Below are 20,889 nucleotides of genomic sequence, written 5' to 3' on the forward strand. Positions count from 1 at the left end.
GTGAAAGTATCCACAAACAACTTCTTGATTTAATGTGATTTGAAATGCCAGTTTTTTTCACTCTGTACCTGTTTAACATACATGCATTTTATGTATATGTGTTTTGCTGATCTGATAATCTTGATTAGTATGATTAAATACATTTCTGCTAATTTTTTGCTTAAAAAGTAGTTTTAGACTGTAACAGCAGTTAAGGTGTTTACATCTCAATATCTCATGATATTGAATTAACATATTTAAAACTATAATGATCAACAGAGTAATATATATGTTACAATAAATAAGATAAACCAAAATATCAGTATATGCCAAAACAGTGTATTTAATGTAACAGCCAAAAAGAGTGCTCCTATAACTAAATTACTATTAAACTTTGGAGCAACCAGTATATTTAAATTGTTGATGCTTAAAATTAAATAAATGATTTCACAGTATTGTTAATTTTATTCTCTGTTTCACACCATATATATAGTACAATCATACGTAATTCCAAAATAGTAACAATATTTTATGATAGGGATTAATACAGAAAAATAGAAAAAACAAATAAATGCAAACCCACCTGGTGCTTTCTCCACTTGCACTGGGATCTTCCAAACAAGAGGAAGTAAGGAAAGAAGCAAAGTGAGTAATTCCTCCCTGCAGGTTAACTCCTATTTCAATGCAGAAAATAGAAAAAAGTAATCATTGAACCTATAGAATTTTATCAGAGGCTTGCTTAAAATGTAATTCATTAAAATAAGGAAGCAACAAGAATAATCTGTTGAGATAAATGGCTCCATGACTGAAGAAACCTTCCAAGAAATGGAGAAAAAGTAAAGAAACAACTGAGTTTAGTTTAAAACACCCCCAAGTACTACCAACTATAACCAACCAATAAGAAATACTTGCTAATTTGCGTCTCTTTGTTACTGTTTCTATAAATACAGCAGATTTCTAAACCTTTCGTGCTGAATGAATTCCTCACTAGGGAGCAAAGACAGCCCCTTAGTGTGAATTAAAAGTAAATAAGCTTCATGATTGCAAAAGGGAAGATGGTAAAGATCTTGGCTATCTACAGAAGGTCAGATCCATTTTGTCTAATTATAAGACCCTTCAACAGTTACTGATCAGACAATATGTGCATTATTTTGAATGTACTAATTTTATTTTACATTGTAAAGTTAATCTTAAAAACACAGAGATAACCAGTTTTTTTTTACCTGTAATATAAATCACACATTTTAGAGGAGATAATCTGTAAAGAGTAGACTAAACATTAGGCTGCAAATCCCAAAAGTTTTAAGGACAAATTCACCTTCTGAGTGTGACACGACCTACTATAATTTTAAAATTGTAGATTACTCAAGTTTTTGTTTGCTATTATGTTTAACATTCTTATTATGGATTATGCATTTCTAGTTTGCAATGCTATTTTGTGTACAGACTATATCTAAAAGATTGCCATATTGTATAAGATGTACCCAGAGAATACTGAGCAGTGTTTTCCAGCCAATTTTTGGAGCTCATTGGCTCATTTTTTTGGTCTGATGAAGAGATAAAAATTACAAGGATATATATATATTCATAATGTGAATAAACCAAACAGGTTTCAAATTCTCATTTGCTTTAGGATAAAACTGCAAAATTAAGCATTACTACCATTTTAATAGCTATTCTATAATAGTGTGCATATATTTCACATTTTCAAATAATAAACACACTGGATTTAAATATAAAGAACTCGTATAATTTATGCATTCATGAAAAAATTATTTAAATTTAGGTATTTATTTGCCCAAGACTAATATAAAAAAATACTTTTAGGCCTGAATTTATGCAATAGCAAATGGGACGATTTTATAGTTGTGGCTAATAGTGCAAGTTTTACAAACAATAACACACGATCATGTGGCAGTGCGGGTCAGCTCCACACCCCCCTTCCTTTTTGGGAGCCTCTTGAACCCAAAATCATCGACATTCATGACCGGGATGAGCTGAGCAGATGAGGACAAACATATCAAGAAAGGATATGGTGAAACACTGTTCAGTGCTTTTATTAAAAACAAACAAAACTGTGTTCAAAAAGATACTGTAAATAATCCACATACATGAAGTGCAGCTGGAGTTAAAAAGGCAAATAAATAAATTCATTAAAATGAGGTTAAAAAGCAGGCAAGAAACTGTCTTTTTATCCTCTGAGCCTCGGTGCCCCTTTAAAAATCTGACTCCTCTTTGGCTTGCCCTCACCAGACCCTGAAGCCCAAGGAGAAAACCACCAGGAGGTGCAGACAACCTTCTCCTGGCCCGAGTCCTCGTTGCAAATCCTATGGCATCTGCAGGGAGCCACCGAGCCCTGCTCCGCACCCACTGCTGCCTTTCCAAGCTCCACCCGGCCAAAGCGTACTGTATTCCACTTCCTCTCTTTGCACCAGCTCACTCTCTCACACTCCTGCCTATTTTCTTCTTTCCATTAACATCCCTTCTCCTTCTTTTCTTTTCCTTTTTCTCTCTAGAATGCATACTTCCCTTCTTCAAACGGGGACATGACACAGCTGCGGCAATCAGCAGCTCCCAGGGCCAATAAGGAGAGAAAGCAAGCAAACCTTTAAAACATTTAATACATAATTGACATAAAATGGCTAAGATTGTGCTCATTTCACACTGCCCTGCTCATATTTTGTGCTTTTTCCAAAGCCAAAAATAGCAATAATTAAAATTTGGGGAGTTGATCATTGGCAACTTAGACTATTAGCACTTGCATTGTCTACTGGAGGTTGTATATGTAAATAACTAGTCAAAACTCCTGATGCAGCGGCTAGGTACAATACAATACAGTTTATTTTTGTATAGCCCAAAATCACACAGGAAGTGCCGCAATGGGCTTTAACAGGCCCTGCCTCTTGACAGCCCCCCAGCCTTGACTCTCTGAGAAGACAAGGAAAAACTCCCAAAAAAAACTCGTAGGGAAAAATGGAAGACACCTTGGGAAAGGCAGTTCAAAGAGAGACCCCTTTCCAGGTAGGTTGGGCGTGCAGTGGGTGTCAAAAGAAGGGGGTCAATACAATACAATACACAAAACAGAACAATCCTCAATACAGCATAAAAATGAAAATTTTAGAATTAAAATTAGGTAATTAGAATTAGGTAAATTAGAATTAGGTAAACAGTAATGTTTCAAAAAAATTATTTTTATTCACCTGGTTCCTTTAAAAAGTTTGCGTTCACATTTCATACATCACTAAGCAATGAAATAAAGTGTATAATTTGTACTCTGTACATGTGACAATACTGACCTTATTACATTTGAGTTAAATCACAATATATGTGAGAAAAACACAGTGTGCAACTTCTGAGGGAGTGTGGGAATTTTTAATACAAAATAGAATTTATTTATTCATCTTTATTTAAGGATTGTAGAAAAAAATGTTATATAAATTAAACACAAGTAATTCACAAATTGCTACCAGGCTGTCCAGGTGATGGATGTCTGCTTGAAACAGAGTAAAGGTAGGGTTAGAATGTGTTGGAACCTATTCTCTTTGCAGCTGGAAAAGCTGCAGCAAGCACTAGTAAACAACAATGCTCTTATCTAAAACAAGGTTTTTACTAATCTTTAACCTGATTAAAACTAAATGAGCTCTTATAATGTCTGTTCAGTTCTTGTGAATTGATTTTACATTATGTGCATGCTCAGCCTCTCTTTTAACACTAGAATTACCAGAGCCTACGAAAAAACTCGTAAATCCGTCCCACCTTAAATCGCTTCTTAAATCCCTTCACACCTCTCCGCCAGCGCCCTTTGTCTTCTAAATGTGGTGATAAAGAGAAGCTAGAAGCAGCCGGCTATTCCATCCCCCCACCAATTTAGAACGTGCACGAACTTCTCCAAGCCCATGCCTTGATTGAGTATCTGGGAGTGAAGTGGAGTTTTAGAGTGGAAATAATAGATCGTTATTTGGAACACATGCACTTCATGTCTGTTCCGTTTCTACAGTAATCTGTGTAAACACATTGTTAAAACAGAAACGTTTTTTATATTCTAGTAGTAGATGACAAAATGTTGGCATAAACTATATAATGTATGAAGCCTGAAGTCCAAATATCAAAGAAATATTTTCACAAAAGGTACAAATATAAGACAACAATTGCGCTTTTATTCAAAAATATAGCTGCAGAAAAAAAAAGCTGCCTTAACATGTGACATTGACACCCACTAATTATGATCGGCTCCGTGGCGCAATACATTCGGCTACTGACTGGGAGTCAAAAGGTCGCGAGTTCGATTCTGCACTATTCCGTTTTGAGAAGTAAACTGCTCTTAGTCTTACTATTTTAGAATAAAAGCATACATTTGATTTCAGTCTGTAACAGCCAGTGTAATTTATGATTCCTGTAAAGGTTAGCTTTGTTGTTTTTTTTTTTTAATTCACTTTTCATTCTCTCAGTCGCGTTCAGAATCAATCCATACAACCCCATCTGACATGGCTGTTTTCACATAAAGACGCGCTATAGCTCTGCAGTGTACCACGATGCATACTAATGCACCCCCCCACCCCCAAAGTGTTCTGTTACACAAACGCTGGTGAAGCTGCCTTCTTCGTATCTCACTGTCACTTGATTTTTTTTTTATTCAGTTTTATTGAGTGTTCCTGCCAGTCCCCACATGTTGCTGTATGCGGTTTCTTTTATACTCCAGGACATGCAGAGGAGAGAACGGTAAAGAGCAGTAACTTCTGCGCTATATGCAATCATCAGACACTCCCCATCTGCCCGTGTCACTCAAACACAGGAACATATGTTGGTGTAAAAGTATAACAAAAATGCACTTTTATTCAAGTGCACTTTTTCCTTTAAGAAGCAATGTACACACTTCTCTCTATGCTGTGGTTTCTATTACACACCTGAAAGAAAGAGACAATATATGTAAAAACATTATCGCACTAATGCAATATTATTTGAAAACGAACAGCGTCAGATCGGGTGTGAATTTATGCAGGAAGTGGAAATTCTCTGATGTGGGATCAGTTCTGTATGGTTGTGGGCGTGGGTGTGAGTGGTGGACATAACTTGGAATTACTGTGAATGTGCGTGGTGTTTTGAGATAATGAATAGAGCTGCAAATTACAGGGAATTCTCAGATGTAACGCTGTTCGTTTTCAAATAATATTGCATTTACTGAACTATTTTAGAATAAAAACATACATTTGATTTCAGTCAGTCTGTAAGAGCCAGTGTAAATGCATGATAATTGTTAAGGTTAGCTTTTTTTTTTTTTTTTTAATTCAGTTCCATTCTCTCAGTCGCGTTCACTGCAGTGAATGCTTAATGATTCTAGCATAAAGTAGCAATAAGCTGGGAATCTCAGGTTAAAGAGTGAATCAAAACAGGATCAGAAGCAGAAAAGTACTTTTAATATGAGGAGAAGAATTTAAATTTTGGTTCTTAGTACAACGGTCGATCAATTATGCCCAATTAATAAATGTCAACACAAGCTAACCATTCAAAAATATGAACATGTTTAACTTAGAAAAAAAAAACAAGTCTTCAGATGTTTTCAGATGCTGACTGCTGCATTTTTTACATGAATAACTTCCAAACAGCAAACATATAATACCCTTGACTAGTACTGGAACACTCACTTGGTAAATAAACACTAAATAAGCTGTGGAAAAAAATATGTCTTTATTGTTTATCTTTTATTCAAAATATTAACAAAAGTATAACCCTTAATCTGAGTAAGATAATTGATATTTTCATTATAAAACAAATATTTTCCAACAACTTCATTTGCACTGCACTATAACTATGTTTACATCTGTGGTATGTTTATGATGTAACATATGTTAAGTGGACCTGGTAAAGAATTAAAGGCAGTGAAAGAAAAATGTATAAAAGTGGGTGGAGGATCAAGACGTCACATGAGCAAAGATCAGGGCAGCTGCAAGGCTGTTCATATAGTGGTGTGCAGTAAACCAGTATAAACAAGAAATCTGTAAAAATTTGTCAATCATAAGAAATTTTCATATAAAATTTTTACTGCAGTTTAGCACATCTGTATGCTAAACATGCTGTAACATTAGAGGGATTTGGACAACATACAGGCATGGGCATATTTGTGACAGATGAAATTTAATGTCAGTAAATGATAAGCATCATATGTAGGAAGTAAAAATGTAAAGTTTGAATACACAAGGGGAAGTCTGAAAATCAAGAGTAAATCTTATAAAAAGGATTTAAGAGTCGTAGTGGACTCTTCAACTGCTATCAACTGCTGGACAGTGATCTAAAGCCATTAAGAAGGCTTCAAGAATGTTAGGTTATACAGCATGATGTATACAATACAAGTACAAACAAGGTTATGCTCAAGCTTTATAACGCACTGGTCAGGCCTCATCCGGAGTACTGTGTGAAGTTTTGGGTACTGGGCTACTAAAAGAGCATACAAGTGCTAGATAAAGTCCAGAGAAGAGCAACTAGGCTGATTCCAGGGCTACAGGGGATGAATTATGAGAAAAGATAAAAAGAGCTGAGCCTTTCCAGTTCAAGCAAAAGAAGATCAAGAGGTGACATGACTGAAATGTTTAAAAATATGAACGGAATTAGTTTGGTGGATGGAGACTTATTTTAAAACAAGATCATCAAGAACATGGGAAAACAGTTGGAAACGTGTTAAGGGTAAATTTCACACAAACATTTGGAGGATTTTCTTCACACAGAGAACCATAGACACATGGAATAAATAAGCTACCAATTAGTGTCGAAGACAGCAGGACTTTAGGGACTTTCAAAACTAGGCTTGATGTTATTTTAGAACAATTAAGTTGATAGGAATGGCAAGCTCTATTAGCCTGAATGGCCTGTTCTTATCTAGATTGTTCCAATATGGCAGTATAACTGGAGATGGTAAAAGAAGGCAATGAAAAAACAGTGAGTTTTCTTTGAGGAAATGTGGTACTGGGCATGAATTGGGTGCCTTTTAGAAAGAAAAACAAAATTAAGAAATTTCAGTACAGTTATGCTGGCACGTGTACCGATGTTTGGCACTTAGAACATGATTATGCACCTAGGGCAGTCCTCCGGAAACTGACAAGGCAGAAGGGCACACAAAGTAGTTGAAGGATTTGAAACTTTTAATGTAATTTCAAGTATTACAGGGACGTCTAAGAGAAATTCAGATATACATTCTAATTTCAACTAAGAATGTAACAGCTCTACTAGAAATAAACTTTCTGCCCAGAATAACCCTGCAGAAACAGAAAGATCATAGACTTAAGGAAAATTGACTGGTATGTAAGAACCATTTATACAGAAAACATCTTGGGTTCTCTATGAACCCCAATGTCTAAAGGGTTCCAGCAGTCCAGTTTTTTATATTAAAAGATTCCAGGTGCTTACAAATTTAAATTTACTTCCAGCCACCATACCATTTTGCAGCTTTGTGTATTTTAAGATTAGTCCATGATAATTTTTTCTGCTATCAAGCCTTGAAGTAGTACTTAATTAGTACTTGAAAAAAGGTTTAAGACCAATCCAATGCAGTGTATGAATAACTAAAGGGTGGAATTGGACGGATACAAATGCCAATGAGTAGTATCTGCACAATGCTAACAAATAAAAAACAGAAGAAAGGTGATTGACAGTAAGACTTAAAAATCAGAGGCAGGATGCAAGGTTGCATCTGGTCCAAAGTACGAGGTACAAGGTTGTCACTTGGCCAGAAGAATCACTATCAAACACACTGATCATCCAGAACAGTTGACATTATTATGTGTTTGATCATTGTTTTTATGTTAACTCGCTAGGGGAATTCCAATTTCTTTTTACTAGGGCAGTCAAACGTTGATTCAGAATTCAGAAATGATTTCAATCTTTTAGCAATCTGATTATTCAATATTGCAATGGAAGTTTATAATCTTCCTGCTTAGTCTAATGTCTGAGGGACATACAGTAATCATGTTTGTCCGGTTGACTAATATAATCAATCGTAAACATCTTTGAAATCCACCCTCAAATCTAATTTGAGAAATCAAAAATGATGTTGCAAAAGAAGCCCAAGCAAAAACACTGGGCATCCCCAATAAGTTTGACATATTAGTTTGCTTTTCCTGTTTTCTTAATTAATTGAAATGAATACAGTATAACGAAAAAGGAAAACAATACCCTACAAAAATAAAAATGAACAGGCATTTTTTTTTTTAATAGTAGCTGCTTTTAATGTCTAAGCTGTGGCCACCTTCTCTCTTTTCTTGTTGTACCTGCAGGTTCAACCTTAATTATTCTACTGCTTTGGATGCAAAATTGTCCATAAGGAAAATGGACTGTGGCGGAAACACTGCAGTTTAATTTTCAAGTTCTAGGATAACTGCTGGTTGCATAGGTTTTTTAGTTTAATTGTGATGGCACTGAATTATCTTCCAAGTACATCTTTAAGTGCTGACTTTATAAGCACAACCTTCAGCTTTTTCTCTCTCTTTAGGTATGTTATATGGTTTGCCATAACTGTATTTTATTGAGTAACTAGGGGGAAATTATTAAGGCATATTTTATTTCAGTATTTCAAAGCACTAATGCTCTTCTTTATAAAACCTAGTAGAATAATTCTTACCGATTTTAATTATCCTTGTGTGCTTTTTAAGTCACACTACCACACAGCTTTGTGCTGCATAAATTGGACTCGGAGAACAGATTCAATTAATCAAAAAAAAAAGGAATACCTTACACAATACAAATTATTTTTGTATAGCACTCTTTACAGACTGCAGGCACAAATTCTCAGGTAAAATACAAGGATACATTATACTAATTACTAAATGTAGAATTAGTACATACCTAAGATGGAATTTATTAACTTGCATAGAACTGAAACTTTCAGAAAAAATTGTATAGGTTTCATTTTTCAGAACAATATTAAATATCTTCACTATCACTGGCAAGAAATATTATTCATTATAAATATTTGGGAGATCAAGATGTACAGTATGCAATCAAAAAGATACCCAGTTATATGCTATATTAAGTTTAAATAAAATTTGGGAATGTTAATATGAACAAAAGAAAATCATCCTTCACTTAAGGTCTTCATTTATATTATCATCCAGTAGTTTCCTAATTTTAAGGTATTTTTAGTTAAATTTTTCTTTAATTTTTCATTGCAGTTTTTATTTAGTTCTAGTTGTTTTGTTTTTTTTTTTCAATTTTCTGATGTTTTTTGTTTTTGTTTATTTTTAATTTTTCAGCAATTAATTTCTAGTTTTTGTCACACCAAAACATCCACACATACACAGTTCTCTTTATAGTTATCAAATTGTATATCATTCATGTAGTACCTACCAACTTACACACTATTGTGCTGTAACAGGACACAGTGTTCTCATGATAATGACAGATCAGCGCATCCAGTATAATAAAAAAAAAAAAATGCAAGAATCAATTAATAAGTGTGATCTGATGTCATTTGTTACTTTAACCTTCAGCAGGTTTAAGCAAATGGCTATTTAATGTAAAAAATGCATTCTTAATTATTTTTGATATTCCCTTTGAGAGCAGTAAGATCACTGCACACATACACTCTTATTTTATATTTATTTTTGATATCTTCAGTTGCGGACTATATATCATTTACCCATTTAGACAGTGTATTTTTTTCAGGGAATTCTTACTTTGCTTATTTTTGAAATACTATTGCAGGTACAACTTGAAATGTGGTAAATAACAATATTAGCCTAAATAGAGATTAAAGTATTTCATTGTATTTTGTGCATTTCTATAAGCATACCAATAACTTTAAATACTGAACATCTGTTCCACCAACATTTCAAATCATTCACTTAATAAGCAACATCCAAAACCTGAATAGCTCCCTGTGAGCCTAAACTGGGAGGATGTAATTTAACAACACATAAGAATAAACTAATTTTGGCAATTGAGAGCGATTAATAAAACATTGAATATTCGATAATAAAAAAATATCTGAAGTCATGCACAACTTAGTACAGTATACATGAACATGGTGAAAACATACACACTCCATACAGACAGTGAACAAGCTAGGTATCAAACTTGAGCTCATGACTCTGTGCAATAATAATAACAACAACAATACATTTCATTAATGTATCACCTTTCGAATGCTCAAAGCACTTCATTAATAGTCAAACACATAAAACAGAAGTAATAGCAAGTATGACAATTATAATTCAGGTTACAAACTAATATCAAACACTAATAAATACTTGAAAGTCAAAGTTTTAAATGAGATTAAAAAATTAGCAGGCAAAAAAGAAGAAAGCCTTGAACAAATAATATGATTTTTGTACAATTACATTAAGGGATATAAATGTAGATGTTACAATCACCCATCATGATAAGTAAAAATAAATAACAGCAGATGTGGTTATCAGTTTTACAGCCAAATGCCTGAGGACATCGACCACTTAAGGGCTATTTGTTAGACACAAAGTCCTCAAGGTTTTTGTTTTTATTTTTTTAGGTTTTGGCAACTCTGAGGCATTCTAAATATATTAAGATTACTGCAGTTCATCCATTTGCTGTTTAAGTAGCTCTGCAACACTCTACTTCCCACTTTGAAACATAATTACTAATAACCAAATTAAAACTAAACGCATACATTTAAATGTTGGCTCGGTTAAAACACTGACTCCATGCTACGCATCTATTTCATATATCACTGCAAAAATACCTTCAACAAAAAAGTAATATCTCTAAGAAGTAAGTTTTAAGCAATTAAATTCACAGATTCAGATGGCAGTAGAGAGGGCACTGGCACATGGACATGAATCAATGCTCGTTCCTAACAAAATTTATGACTGTGTGGTTTTGACTATTATTTAATAAATATACTGTCAGCTGCATGCTCACATGTACATTATGCATAAAGAGTAGCCTGGTGAAAATCAAACTCAAAATTACAAAAACTAATTTAATTGTTATTTAGTTCTACTTTTCAGACATTTTGTCATTTTTATTTTAGTTAACAAAATAATAATTTTTTTTGTTAATGTCATATTTCATTTTAGTTTTTGCTAAAAGGAATAACACTGCCATCATCAAAAAAAATATCAATGTTAACATGGAGTTTGAAATTAGTACCTGGTCAATAATGGAATCCAAAGTACTAAGAAGTAAAAAGCCCCGACCACGTACAAGGTACTCTCCAAGAGCCACCATATGACTTTCTTCTTCCTCTTCATCTTCCTCCCTGGCCTCTGCCCTCTGGGCCACTGCATTGCATAATTGGTGGACATCTGTTAAGAACTCCCTGGCCAAGGTGTTGCTGGCACTGCTCATATCAGAGCTGGAAAAAACAGAAATAAAGAAAAGTATCATTGTAACTAATCAGTAAGAACAAAACTATAAATAAATATGTTAACATAACCATTATCAAAGCAATAACATTATTCTGTAAAATATTTTTTTCAGTTAAACCAGTATTCAGAGAAGACCTGAGTTGCACAATAGTTGTGTTCCTGAAACCCTTACATAATTAAAAATGTAAGCAAGCTGAAAATGATCCCAGCTCCCATTCATTACTTGTACTGCACACGCTATGCGTATATCAGTAGACCCCCACAAAGACACGATTCAGGGTTCACAGACTCAGTCGTTCACAGATTTTTCCTTAGAACCTAACTATTAATTGTTAGCAGAAAGCGCAAATAAAATTCCGCAATTTTTTATGGCTTTTTTCGTAGCAATACTGTGTTGTAGAGACAACAGGAAGCAACCGCTAAGGGAAACGCGGTTTGGGATGGTGAAAGTAGCCAATCTGAGAGCGTTATTCATTTCTCCTTGCTGCTGATTGACTGCTGCCCTGTGACGCGTCTCCAGCCGAGTGTCGTTGTGTTTTCCATTTTGTTATTGTATTCATTTTGTTATTCTTAAATGCACAAGATGTTGCTGAAACGCCCTGTGCCTTTTAAGTCTTCTGGCACTAAGCCCAAGCGCCAGAAGAAGTTTAAAACACTCCAGGAGAAGGTTGAACTACTGGATTTGGTCCGGGAAATAAAAAGTTATGCTGCAGTAGTGCACCACTATGGCATTAATGAAAGCACAGTATGCTACATAAAGGAGAATAAAGCAGCGATCTGGAGTAATATATCTGTAAGTTTCTATGATAGTGACAAAAAGGTAACGACCGTAAGGATTAAAAATATCGTCAGGATGGAATCTGCCTTGGCATTGTGGATCACCAACTGCAGGAAGAACAACATCCCCTTGGACAGTAACATCACCTGTGAGAAAGCACGGAAACTGTACCAGCAGTTCACTACATGAGACAATGTAGCAACTTCCAATCACAATTTTCCTGAAACCTATAAAGAAAAGCCAGCACGAAACCCCACCAGAAGAAGACCCGTCCAAAGATACAACTCCTCCTGAAGCACCTGAAGAGGCACCACCCAAGGAGCTTTAAATCCTCTGCATCATCATCATCATCAATATCATTCATCATTAGTGAGTACCAATATATTTTACTGTATTTTAATTAAATGAAATTATGTATTTATTCTACTTATAACAAAGAAAATGACAGCGCATACCAAAGAAAACGCACTTGCATGAATTACAGTACGTACAGCGGTAACATCGGTATTTTACATTTTAGCACCACGGAAGACATATAGGAACAGTACTGTACAATATACGGGTTTACCTTTACATTCTTTTTTTAGGTAATGTATTAAGGTCATTTTTTAGGTAATGTATTAAGCTGAGTTTGCAACAAAGTTAAAGAGCTTTGGGGGCATACTGTATTTAGGGTTTAAACTATAAAAATAGGCATTTAAAAGGCATTTTTTAACCACATCCAAAAGTTGCGGTATTTCATAATTCGCGGGTGGTCTAGGAATGTAACCTCCACGAATTTTGGGGGTGTACTGTGGCTAAGTATTCGTAAACATATTTAATTCTTTTTCTGTCAATTATTGAAATAGGTTTAAACAAAAAACATAAAATTTATTTTAGTATTGCTTGTATTACTTGGACTTCTTCTTTCGGCTGCTTCAGTTAGGGGTTGCAACAGCGGATCACCTTTTTCCATATCTTTCTGTCCTCTTCAACTTGCTCTGTTACACCCACCCCCTGCTGTCCTCTCTCACCAGATACATAAACCTTCTCTTAGGCCTTCCTCTTTTCCTCATCCATGGCAGCTCTATTTTTAACATCCTGTTCCCAATATGCCCAGCATGTCTCCTCTGCACATGCCCAAACCAATGCAATCTCGCCTCTTTGACTTTGTCTCCCAACCGTCCAACTTGAGCTAACCCTCTAATGTACTTAGTTCTAATCCTATCCATCTTTGTCACATCCAGTGCAAATCTTAGCATCTTTAACTCTGCCACCTCCAGCTCTGTCTCCTGCTTTCTGGTCAGTGCCATCGTCTCCAACCGATATAATACAGCTAGTCTCACTACCGTCCTGTCGACCTTCCCTTTAACTCTTGCCGATACCCATCTGTCACAAATTACTGACACTCTTCTCCACCCAATCCACCCTGTCTGCACTCTCTTTTTCACCTCTCTTCCACAATCTCCATTAATCTGTACTGTTGATGCCAGACCTTCATTCCTCTCCTCTCTAGAGCATATCCCCACCTTTCCAGGGTCTTATCAACCTGCTACCTACTATCGCTACAGATCACAATGTCATCAGCAAACATCATAGTCCACGGGGACTCCTGTCTAATCTCGTCTGTCAACCTTTCCATCATCAATGCAAATAACAAAGGGCTCAGAGCTGATCCCTGGTGTAATCCCACCTCCACAATTAAATTGCAAGAAATGGATCATCCTCACTCATGTGAAGGTGGCTTGGCTTTGAAAAGACTAATGTTCTTTAAAAGACAGCAATTTGCAAGCTATATAGCAAATTCATTTGAACGGATTATTTTTATTTCTGTAAGAAGCATATGCCTATTGGGCGCATTTTATTTTGCAGGCTATTTTTCTATGATTATTTAAAACACTTGCACAGATCCCCAGCTCCTCACCCCACTCCTTCCAACCCCGATGGCTATAGCAGTAGGAACAGGTGATGACACAAGGAAGGAAGAAAAATCTAAATTTACCTTAAAAAATAAAAAAAAAAAACACAGGAATTCAGAGAATATGAGTCTCTGGACACTACCATTGAAAAAGAGATCAAAAGCTACTTGATGATACCTGAGGAGGACAGTGATTGTGACGATGCGGGTTTGGCTCCACGCTCCCATCTCTGCTTGGGAGCCCTTGAACCCAACACCGTCGGTAATGTCACCGATGAGCTAGTCAGTGAAGGCAATAACAATCGAGCAAGGGGATGGTAAAAAGTGCAAAAGTGCTTTTATTCAAAACAATAATCAAAAAAACAAAGTGTTCAATAAAGTGCAGTGATTCCAAATCTTCAATAAATAATCCATTAAAAGAAAAACGTGGAGGTTAAAACAATAGAAAAAACGAGGTTAAAACGTTCATCAGGTAGCAGTCTTTAAAAACAAATGACAAACCCGGTGCTTCTTTCCTGTTAGCGTTAGCGTATCACCTGCTTCTCCCATACGGGCCCTGCAACAGGCGAGACGCCCTCAATGCAGATGACCTTCTGCCTACTCATGCTGCTATTGTCAGTCACCTTTCCTTGGCTCCGGTCGGCTCCCCCTGACAGTGACTTGGGAATCCCCTAACGGCCAAGGCTCTCACGTTGGGGACACCACATCCCAAGTCCCGACTCCCGCTACCTTCCGCGGAGAGTACTGCACCTTCTGGTCACTCCCGCCCTGCAAAACAAACTCTGCAGGAGCGACCACAACTTCTCCCAGGTGTTGGCCAAACACCCAGGCTGCCTTCAGCTGCCTGCGAGCGTTCACTTTCTCGCTCGCTCACTTCCTGCTGCACCAATTTGCTCGCTCTCTCTCTCTCTCTCTCTCTTTACTGCTTCCTGCTGCCAACCTCCGTTTCCTTCTCTTTCTCTGATCTTTTTTCCATCCGACACGCGCTTCTTTTTATATAGCAAGGGGCCATAGAAGCTGCAGCACATTAGCCACGGGAACAATCATGGATGTGGGCAGTACCTCACCTGTGCACTCGGTGAGTAACGCTCACACCACAGATCGTCCGGCGGCTTGCTACAACCACTACACCCCCACACGAAGCCGCCTCGAGTGCGGTGATTATTTATTTAAAAAAAACTGGCCTTTGCACAGCGAACTGTGGACCCACAACACCACTGTGATTTAAACCAACTTGAAAGGTAGAAAACATTTTCCTAACTTGTGGAAACTTGCAAAAAAGTACATGAGCATCCCAGCCTCAAGCAGCCTTTCTTAGGGGGGCTTTCCGCACCAGAGGAAATGTAGTAACATGCAGCTGTGCTGCTCTGAAGCTGGTTTCTGTGGACAGACTGGTCTGGTCTGATACCATTCTAAGTTTGGTAGGAGACTCTATGTAAATGCAACAGTGAAAGCAGAAGACTCATAAGAAAACCATTTGGTAAAATGTGTGCAATAAATAATATGTAATAAAAAAAAAACTGTATTTCAAAAATACACTGAAAGCATTTTAGAGACCTATGACAAAGCAAAAATCCCAAAGAAGATTTTTTTGTCCACAGTGGACTGATCAGTTTCCTTTAGATATATCTGTAGCATATTTTCTCAAATATTGCTGGTTTAATGACAAAAATACAATGCAGAATTGAGGTGGGGTAGAGGCCAGGCACAAAATGTTTTAGACAAAACAGCTCTCATTTTGGTAGTGGGCATAGGCAGTGCTTAAGTCATATCATTCTTTAAAAAACAATGTTTCTTAAACTATGGGTTGCCACATGTTTGTGTAGTAAAATTAGCCTAGACTGTCCAGAGGTGAACTCTGAGGCAAGTGACATACCAGCCTCTATTTAGCATACTATTGATTGTGGTAGAATATAATCTAAGTTGTATCACTGGTGCATCAAAGAGGGCTGCCATTTTTATGGTACAAAACCAACCCTGTCACAACCTGTAAAACAATTAAATGAAAATGACTGAAAATAAAAAGACACATATAAGAAAAGGAGAGAGAGGAGAGAATGCAAGAGAGGCTCTTAAGGTAAAGGGATACTGGCACTAGTTTAAAATTTTAAAATTAAAATTGTAGATACAGCACAAGGATGTGATGATTTTTGGGGTGTGGTGATGGAAATATATGGCAGTAATGTATGCTGAAAAACATTTACCATGGGCAGGGGGACCTGGGGCCTCATGTTTAAATGCTGCATACGCACAAAAATATTGTGTACGCCCATTTCCTCACACACTTTGAGATATCTAAAAACTAAACTTGACGTAAAGCCAAATACATTTTCACGGTAGCCCCATACATTGCATATGCACATTTCTGCTCAGTTTTGAAAACTGGTGGCACTCAGCGTCAAAGCAGTGCTACTGTTTCTGTATCTTTTATCTTTCTTTTTCATTTTCGTATCAAAGATGCAAGATTTATCAAATACACTGAAATGAATTGCATATTGTTTACAAATTTAATTCACTTGATTGTAATCATTCTGTAACAATATAATGGTGCATGAAATGGCCAAACTATTTCAACTACCATAGCTGCTTTAGCGTTGTTAGAGAATCAGAGTAGAGTGCGTATTTATAGATGATGATGTTGACTGATTTCTAAGTTGATTTTGATTTCCAAGAGCTATGTCTTGGAGCTGTGTGTTGAACTGGTGCCTGCTTTACAAAGGCAGACTTTGAGGAATTGTGATCTACCTGTTCCTTTACAAGTTTTGTCCACTCTCAGGTTTTTAACTACAAGAGCTTTTCAATGTGGATTTGCTGACCGATTGGGTATTTCACAAACATCACCGAGTTGCACCATGCCATCTGTATGGGATGGTATTACCTGCTTGTCATCCAGATAAGATTTCCTTACACTGTGGTTGAACTGAAAAACATCAAAGGGCAATTCACAATAATGTCCAGTTTTCCAAACGTAATTGGAGCAGTTGGCTGCATGCACATTGCTATTGCAATGGTACTGGACAAATTACATCATCCACAGATGAATCTCCAAAAGAATGAGCTGACATTACATCATACATAGCTGGAGAACCTATAAAAATGGCAGCTCCATATAGTTGCAGTTGCTTTTTCCAATTAGTGTGGCAAAAGGCAGGCTGTTCTTTTAAAGACTGAGAGTCACCTCAAATAGCCATGTAAAGAGAAAAGAATCGATCTGTTGTGGCACCCGGTGCCGTTGCTACACTATAAAGGCGCCTTCGGAAAATGAATTTGCTTACGTAAATAGCACATTAATAAAGTGGAAATGCATACCTGAACAGATGTGCTATGATGAACTTGACTCACCAAATGATCAACCATATCAGATAGTATTACAACTTTGTTTGAATTTAATTAGCAGAATGTAAAAACAGATGCAGCATTTATTTTTTAAATAATTCATTTAAATTGTGGTCAGTATCACATAGTACAACCCTTGCATTCCTTAGTTCATTGGCCACATCTCTTATAGAATCCACTATTGCATTCTGTGAAGAAGACAAGCTCTATACAGCAGCACCATCATGTCATTGGCATGGGGGTCAGCTTTTGTAAAATTGTCTGAATCAGAATAAACAAAACGACGGGCTGTGACTCTCATTTACACATCGAATCTGATATCTGACAATTTCTTTTTTATTTCAGACAATGTTCAACTTTCTGAACTTGAACTTTCAAGTGTCTCATTATGCTTTTGTTGCTTATACCACTGCATAAGCCAATAAATAGTACATTTTTCCTTGCATCCACTTTGCATTCGCTGAAATGCTTTTTTTTACATGCTTTTGCCATTGTCTTTTAACTGAACACTGAACAGAAGGGGCTATTTATTTTGATTTGCATAATAAAATATGCAAAATCCTCAGAGGAGTGAGGGTGGGGCATCAGGCACATGCACATGTGTTACACTTCACACCGACTGGGATTTATGGAATGGAAGTGCATGGAAGTTGGCTTACGCATGGTTTAGAGCATCTGGATTTTTTTTGTGCGTACACAAATTTCCACTTTTCGCCGTATGCCATGTTTTAGTGTGAATTCTATGCACGGGGTTATACATGAGGACCTTGGTCAGTGCCTCATGACATATTTGCCTTTACAGAAAACATTTAATTTAAATCTGTAACAATGGTGGAAAGAAGATTGTGTCAAGTTTAATGTGCCTCAATATGGAAGAATTCCTTATAACACAATTCTAAAGTGGTTTAATAAATTTCATGTTACTGGTAGTGTGAAAATTTGCTTGTTTGACCACTGAGAATTGTAACAACAATATAACACAGAGTGAGAGAAGCTGTATAGCAGAGCCTTTGGCATTCAGCACAAGGTCAGTTAGTATTAGGGTTATCAAATGTTGCTATTCAAATATAATTCAAATTTATTTATAAATGTCTTATTTGAAAGCAAAAGCTGACATTCAGTCATAAAAGTGTGGTTGTTTGTTTTATCCGTAACTATTTCTGGCACGCAAAACTACAGTATTTTACAGATGTTTATTTACTTCATTTCCACAATCAGCTTATTCGTAATTTTGAAAAGACATCTTGTTACCTACATTAGCAAAACATACAGCCAGAACCCTTCCAAATATAGTTTGGGACAGATTCAATCCAAACTCACTGGTCTGCACTTAAAGTATTTTTTTTTTATTTGACCCAGTTTTGATTCAGTCATAAACCTGATACTCCTGGCTGCTCTTTAATGCCAAGACCTTGGTAATAAAATAAATGGAAAATAACTCATAACTCTGATTTTCCTTTTATTACAAGGCTTTAAAATTCCTACTTGCAACCCAACACACCATTGACACGCAAGTAGCATCTGTCTTGTGTGGCTGTTGGTTTGATACATAATGTCTATAACAATGAGTTATAATTAGAAATATGCAGACCAACTATATTAAAATACTGATGCATAGCTAAAGGAAAAAAAGTAGAGAGATTGTGTGGACTCAGATATGCAATGCAACTACTCCTGGTGAGTCCACAGGTGGTGAGTGCCTTTGTTGCACATGCTGGGATACAAATGGTACACTTCCACTTAACCACTGGACACCTCCAAAATAATAAAACAAATTCTGCATGTTTGCCTCTTTCTTGCTCTTTTACTTCTCTTGCTGTTCTCACCCTGTCATTATCTTACTAACAAACTCCTACCCCTACTGATCTCAAACCACTTTGCTTGTGCTGGTTTCTCATGAAAGCACTGCTACTTCTCCCTCACCTCTTTTCACTTAACTGACCCTAGGAAAGGTGCCCTGCACCGTCACAAAAAAAATGTCCTTGCAGCAGTAAGACATGTCATAATATGTTTGTAGTTCAGGACACCAGGTATGTGCTACAAACAGGACCCAAACATAATAAAAGCTCCATACTTTGCAGTTGCAAAGCACGTAAAAATGTTAACAATAATGTAGCAAAGCATGGCCCCAGGATGCCTGATTTGTAAGGATTAAAGTTCCTTTTCATGACTTATTTTATTCTTGACAAGGAATTGCACACCCAGTTAGGAGAACTAGAGTAAAGACAAGAGGGCAGTGCTGATTCTTTCCTTTTACACTAGAATTACCAGAGCCTACGAAAAAACTCGTAATTCCGTCCCACCTTAAACTGCTTCTTAAATCCCTTCACACCTCTCCGCCAGCGCCCTTTGTCTTCTAAATGTGCTGATAAAGAGAAGCTAGGAGCAGCCGGCTATTCCATCCCCCCACCAATTTAGAACGTGCACGAACTTCTCTCAGCTCATGCCTTGATTGAGTATCTGGGAGTGAAGTGGAGTTTTAGAGTGGAAATAATAGATCGTTGTTTGGAACACACGCATTTCATGTCTGTTCCGATTCAACAGTAATCTGTGTCAACACATTGTTAAAACAGAAACGTTTTTTTATATTCTAGTAGTAGATGACAAAATGTAGGCATAAACTATATAATGTATGAAGCCTGAAGTCCAAATAGCAAAGAAATACTTTCACAAGAATAACACAATTGCGCTTTTATTCAAAAATATAACTGCAGAAACAAAAAGCCGCCTTAACATGCGACATTGACACCAGTTTACTGTAACTGCCTCCGTGGTTCAATAGACTCAGCCCCCGCTTGGGAATCAAGAGTCACGAGTTCGATCCTGCCCTCCGTTTTGAGAAGTAAACTGCTCTTATTCTTACTGTTTTAGAATAAAAGCATACATTTGATTTCAGTCTTTAACAGCCGGTGCAATTTATGATCCTTGTAAAGGTTAGCTTTTTTTATTCACTTTTCATTCTCTCAGTCGCGTTCAGAATCAATCCATACAACCCCATCTGACACGGCTGTTTTCACTAAAGACGCTATAGCTCTGCAGTGTACCACGATGCATACTAACGCCCCCCGACCCCCCGGTTCTGACACACAAACGCTGGCGAAGCTGCCTTCTTCGTATCTCACCGTCACTTGCTTTTCTTTTTATTCAGTTTTATTGAGTGTTCCTGCCAGTCCCGCATGTTGCTGTATGCTGTTTCTTTTGTACTCCAGGACATGCAGAGGAAAGAATGGTAAAGACCAGTAACTTCGGCGCTATATGCAATCATCAGACACTCCCCATCTGCCCGTGTCGCTCAAACACAGGAACATATATTGGTGTAAAAGTATAACAAAAGTGCACTTTTATTCAAGTGCACTTTTTCCATCGCCTTTTCCTGTAAGAAGCAATGTACACACTTCTCTCTATGCTGTGGTTTCTATTACACACCTGAAAGAAAGAGACAATATATGTGAAAATATAATCGCACTAATGCAATATTATTTGAAAACGAACAGCGTCAGATCGGGTGTGAATTTATGCAGGAACTGGAAATTCTCTGATGCGGACCTTCCCCCAGGGAAGAAAGTACA

At 36.7% G+C, this 20,889-nt stretch overlaps 1 protein-coding gene across 4 annotated transcripts in view; it reads right to left on the bottom strand.

Annotated features, from left to right (window-relative positions):
* The window catches only part of lyst (lysosomal trafficking regulator), a 299,712-nt gene that overhangs the window by 223,410 nt on the left and 55,413 nt on the right, over window positions 1–20,889 (bottom strand). For all 4 annotated transcript variants that reach the window (XM_039737860.1, XM_039737864.1, XM_039737863.1 and 1 more), the window contains exons 4-5: window positions 11,092–11,296; window positions 563–653 (exon numbers count right to left, since the gene is read on the bottom strand). In XM_039737860.1, coding sequence (XP_039593794.1) covers window positions 563–653; window positions 11,092–11,296 — 296 coding nt within the window. The remainder of the gene's footprint in view (window positions 1–562; window positions 654–11,091; window positions 11,297–20,889) is intronic.

The sequence above is a fragment of the Polypterus senegalus genome, chromosome 16 (genome assembly GCF_016835505.1).
Source record: "Polypterus senegalus isolate Bchr_013 chromosome 16, ASM1683550v1, whole genome shotgun sequence".
Lineage (NCBI taxonomy): Eukaryota > Metazoa > Chordata > Cladistia > Polypteriformes > Polypteridae > Polypterus > Polypterus senegalus.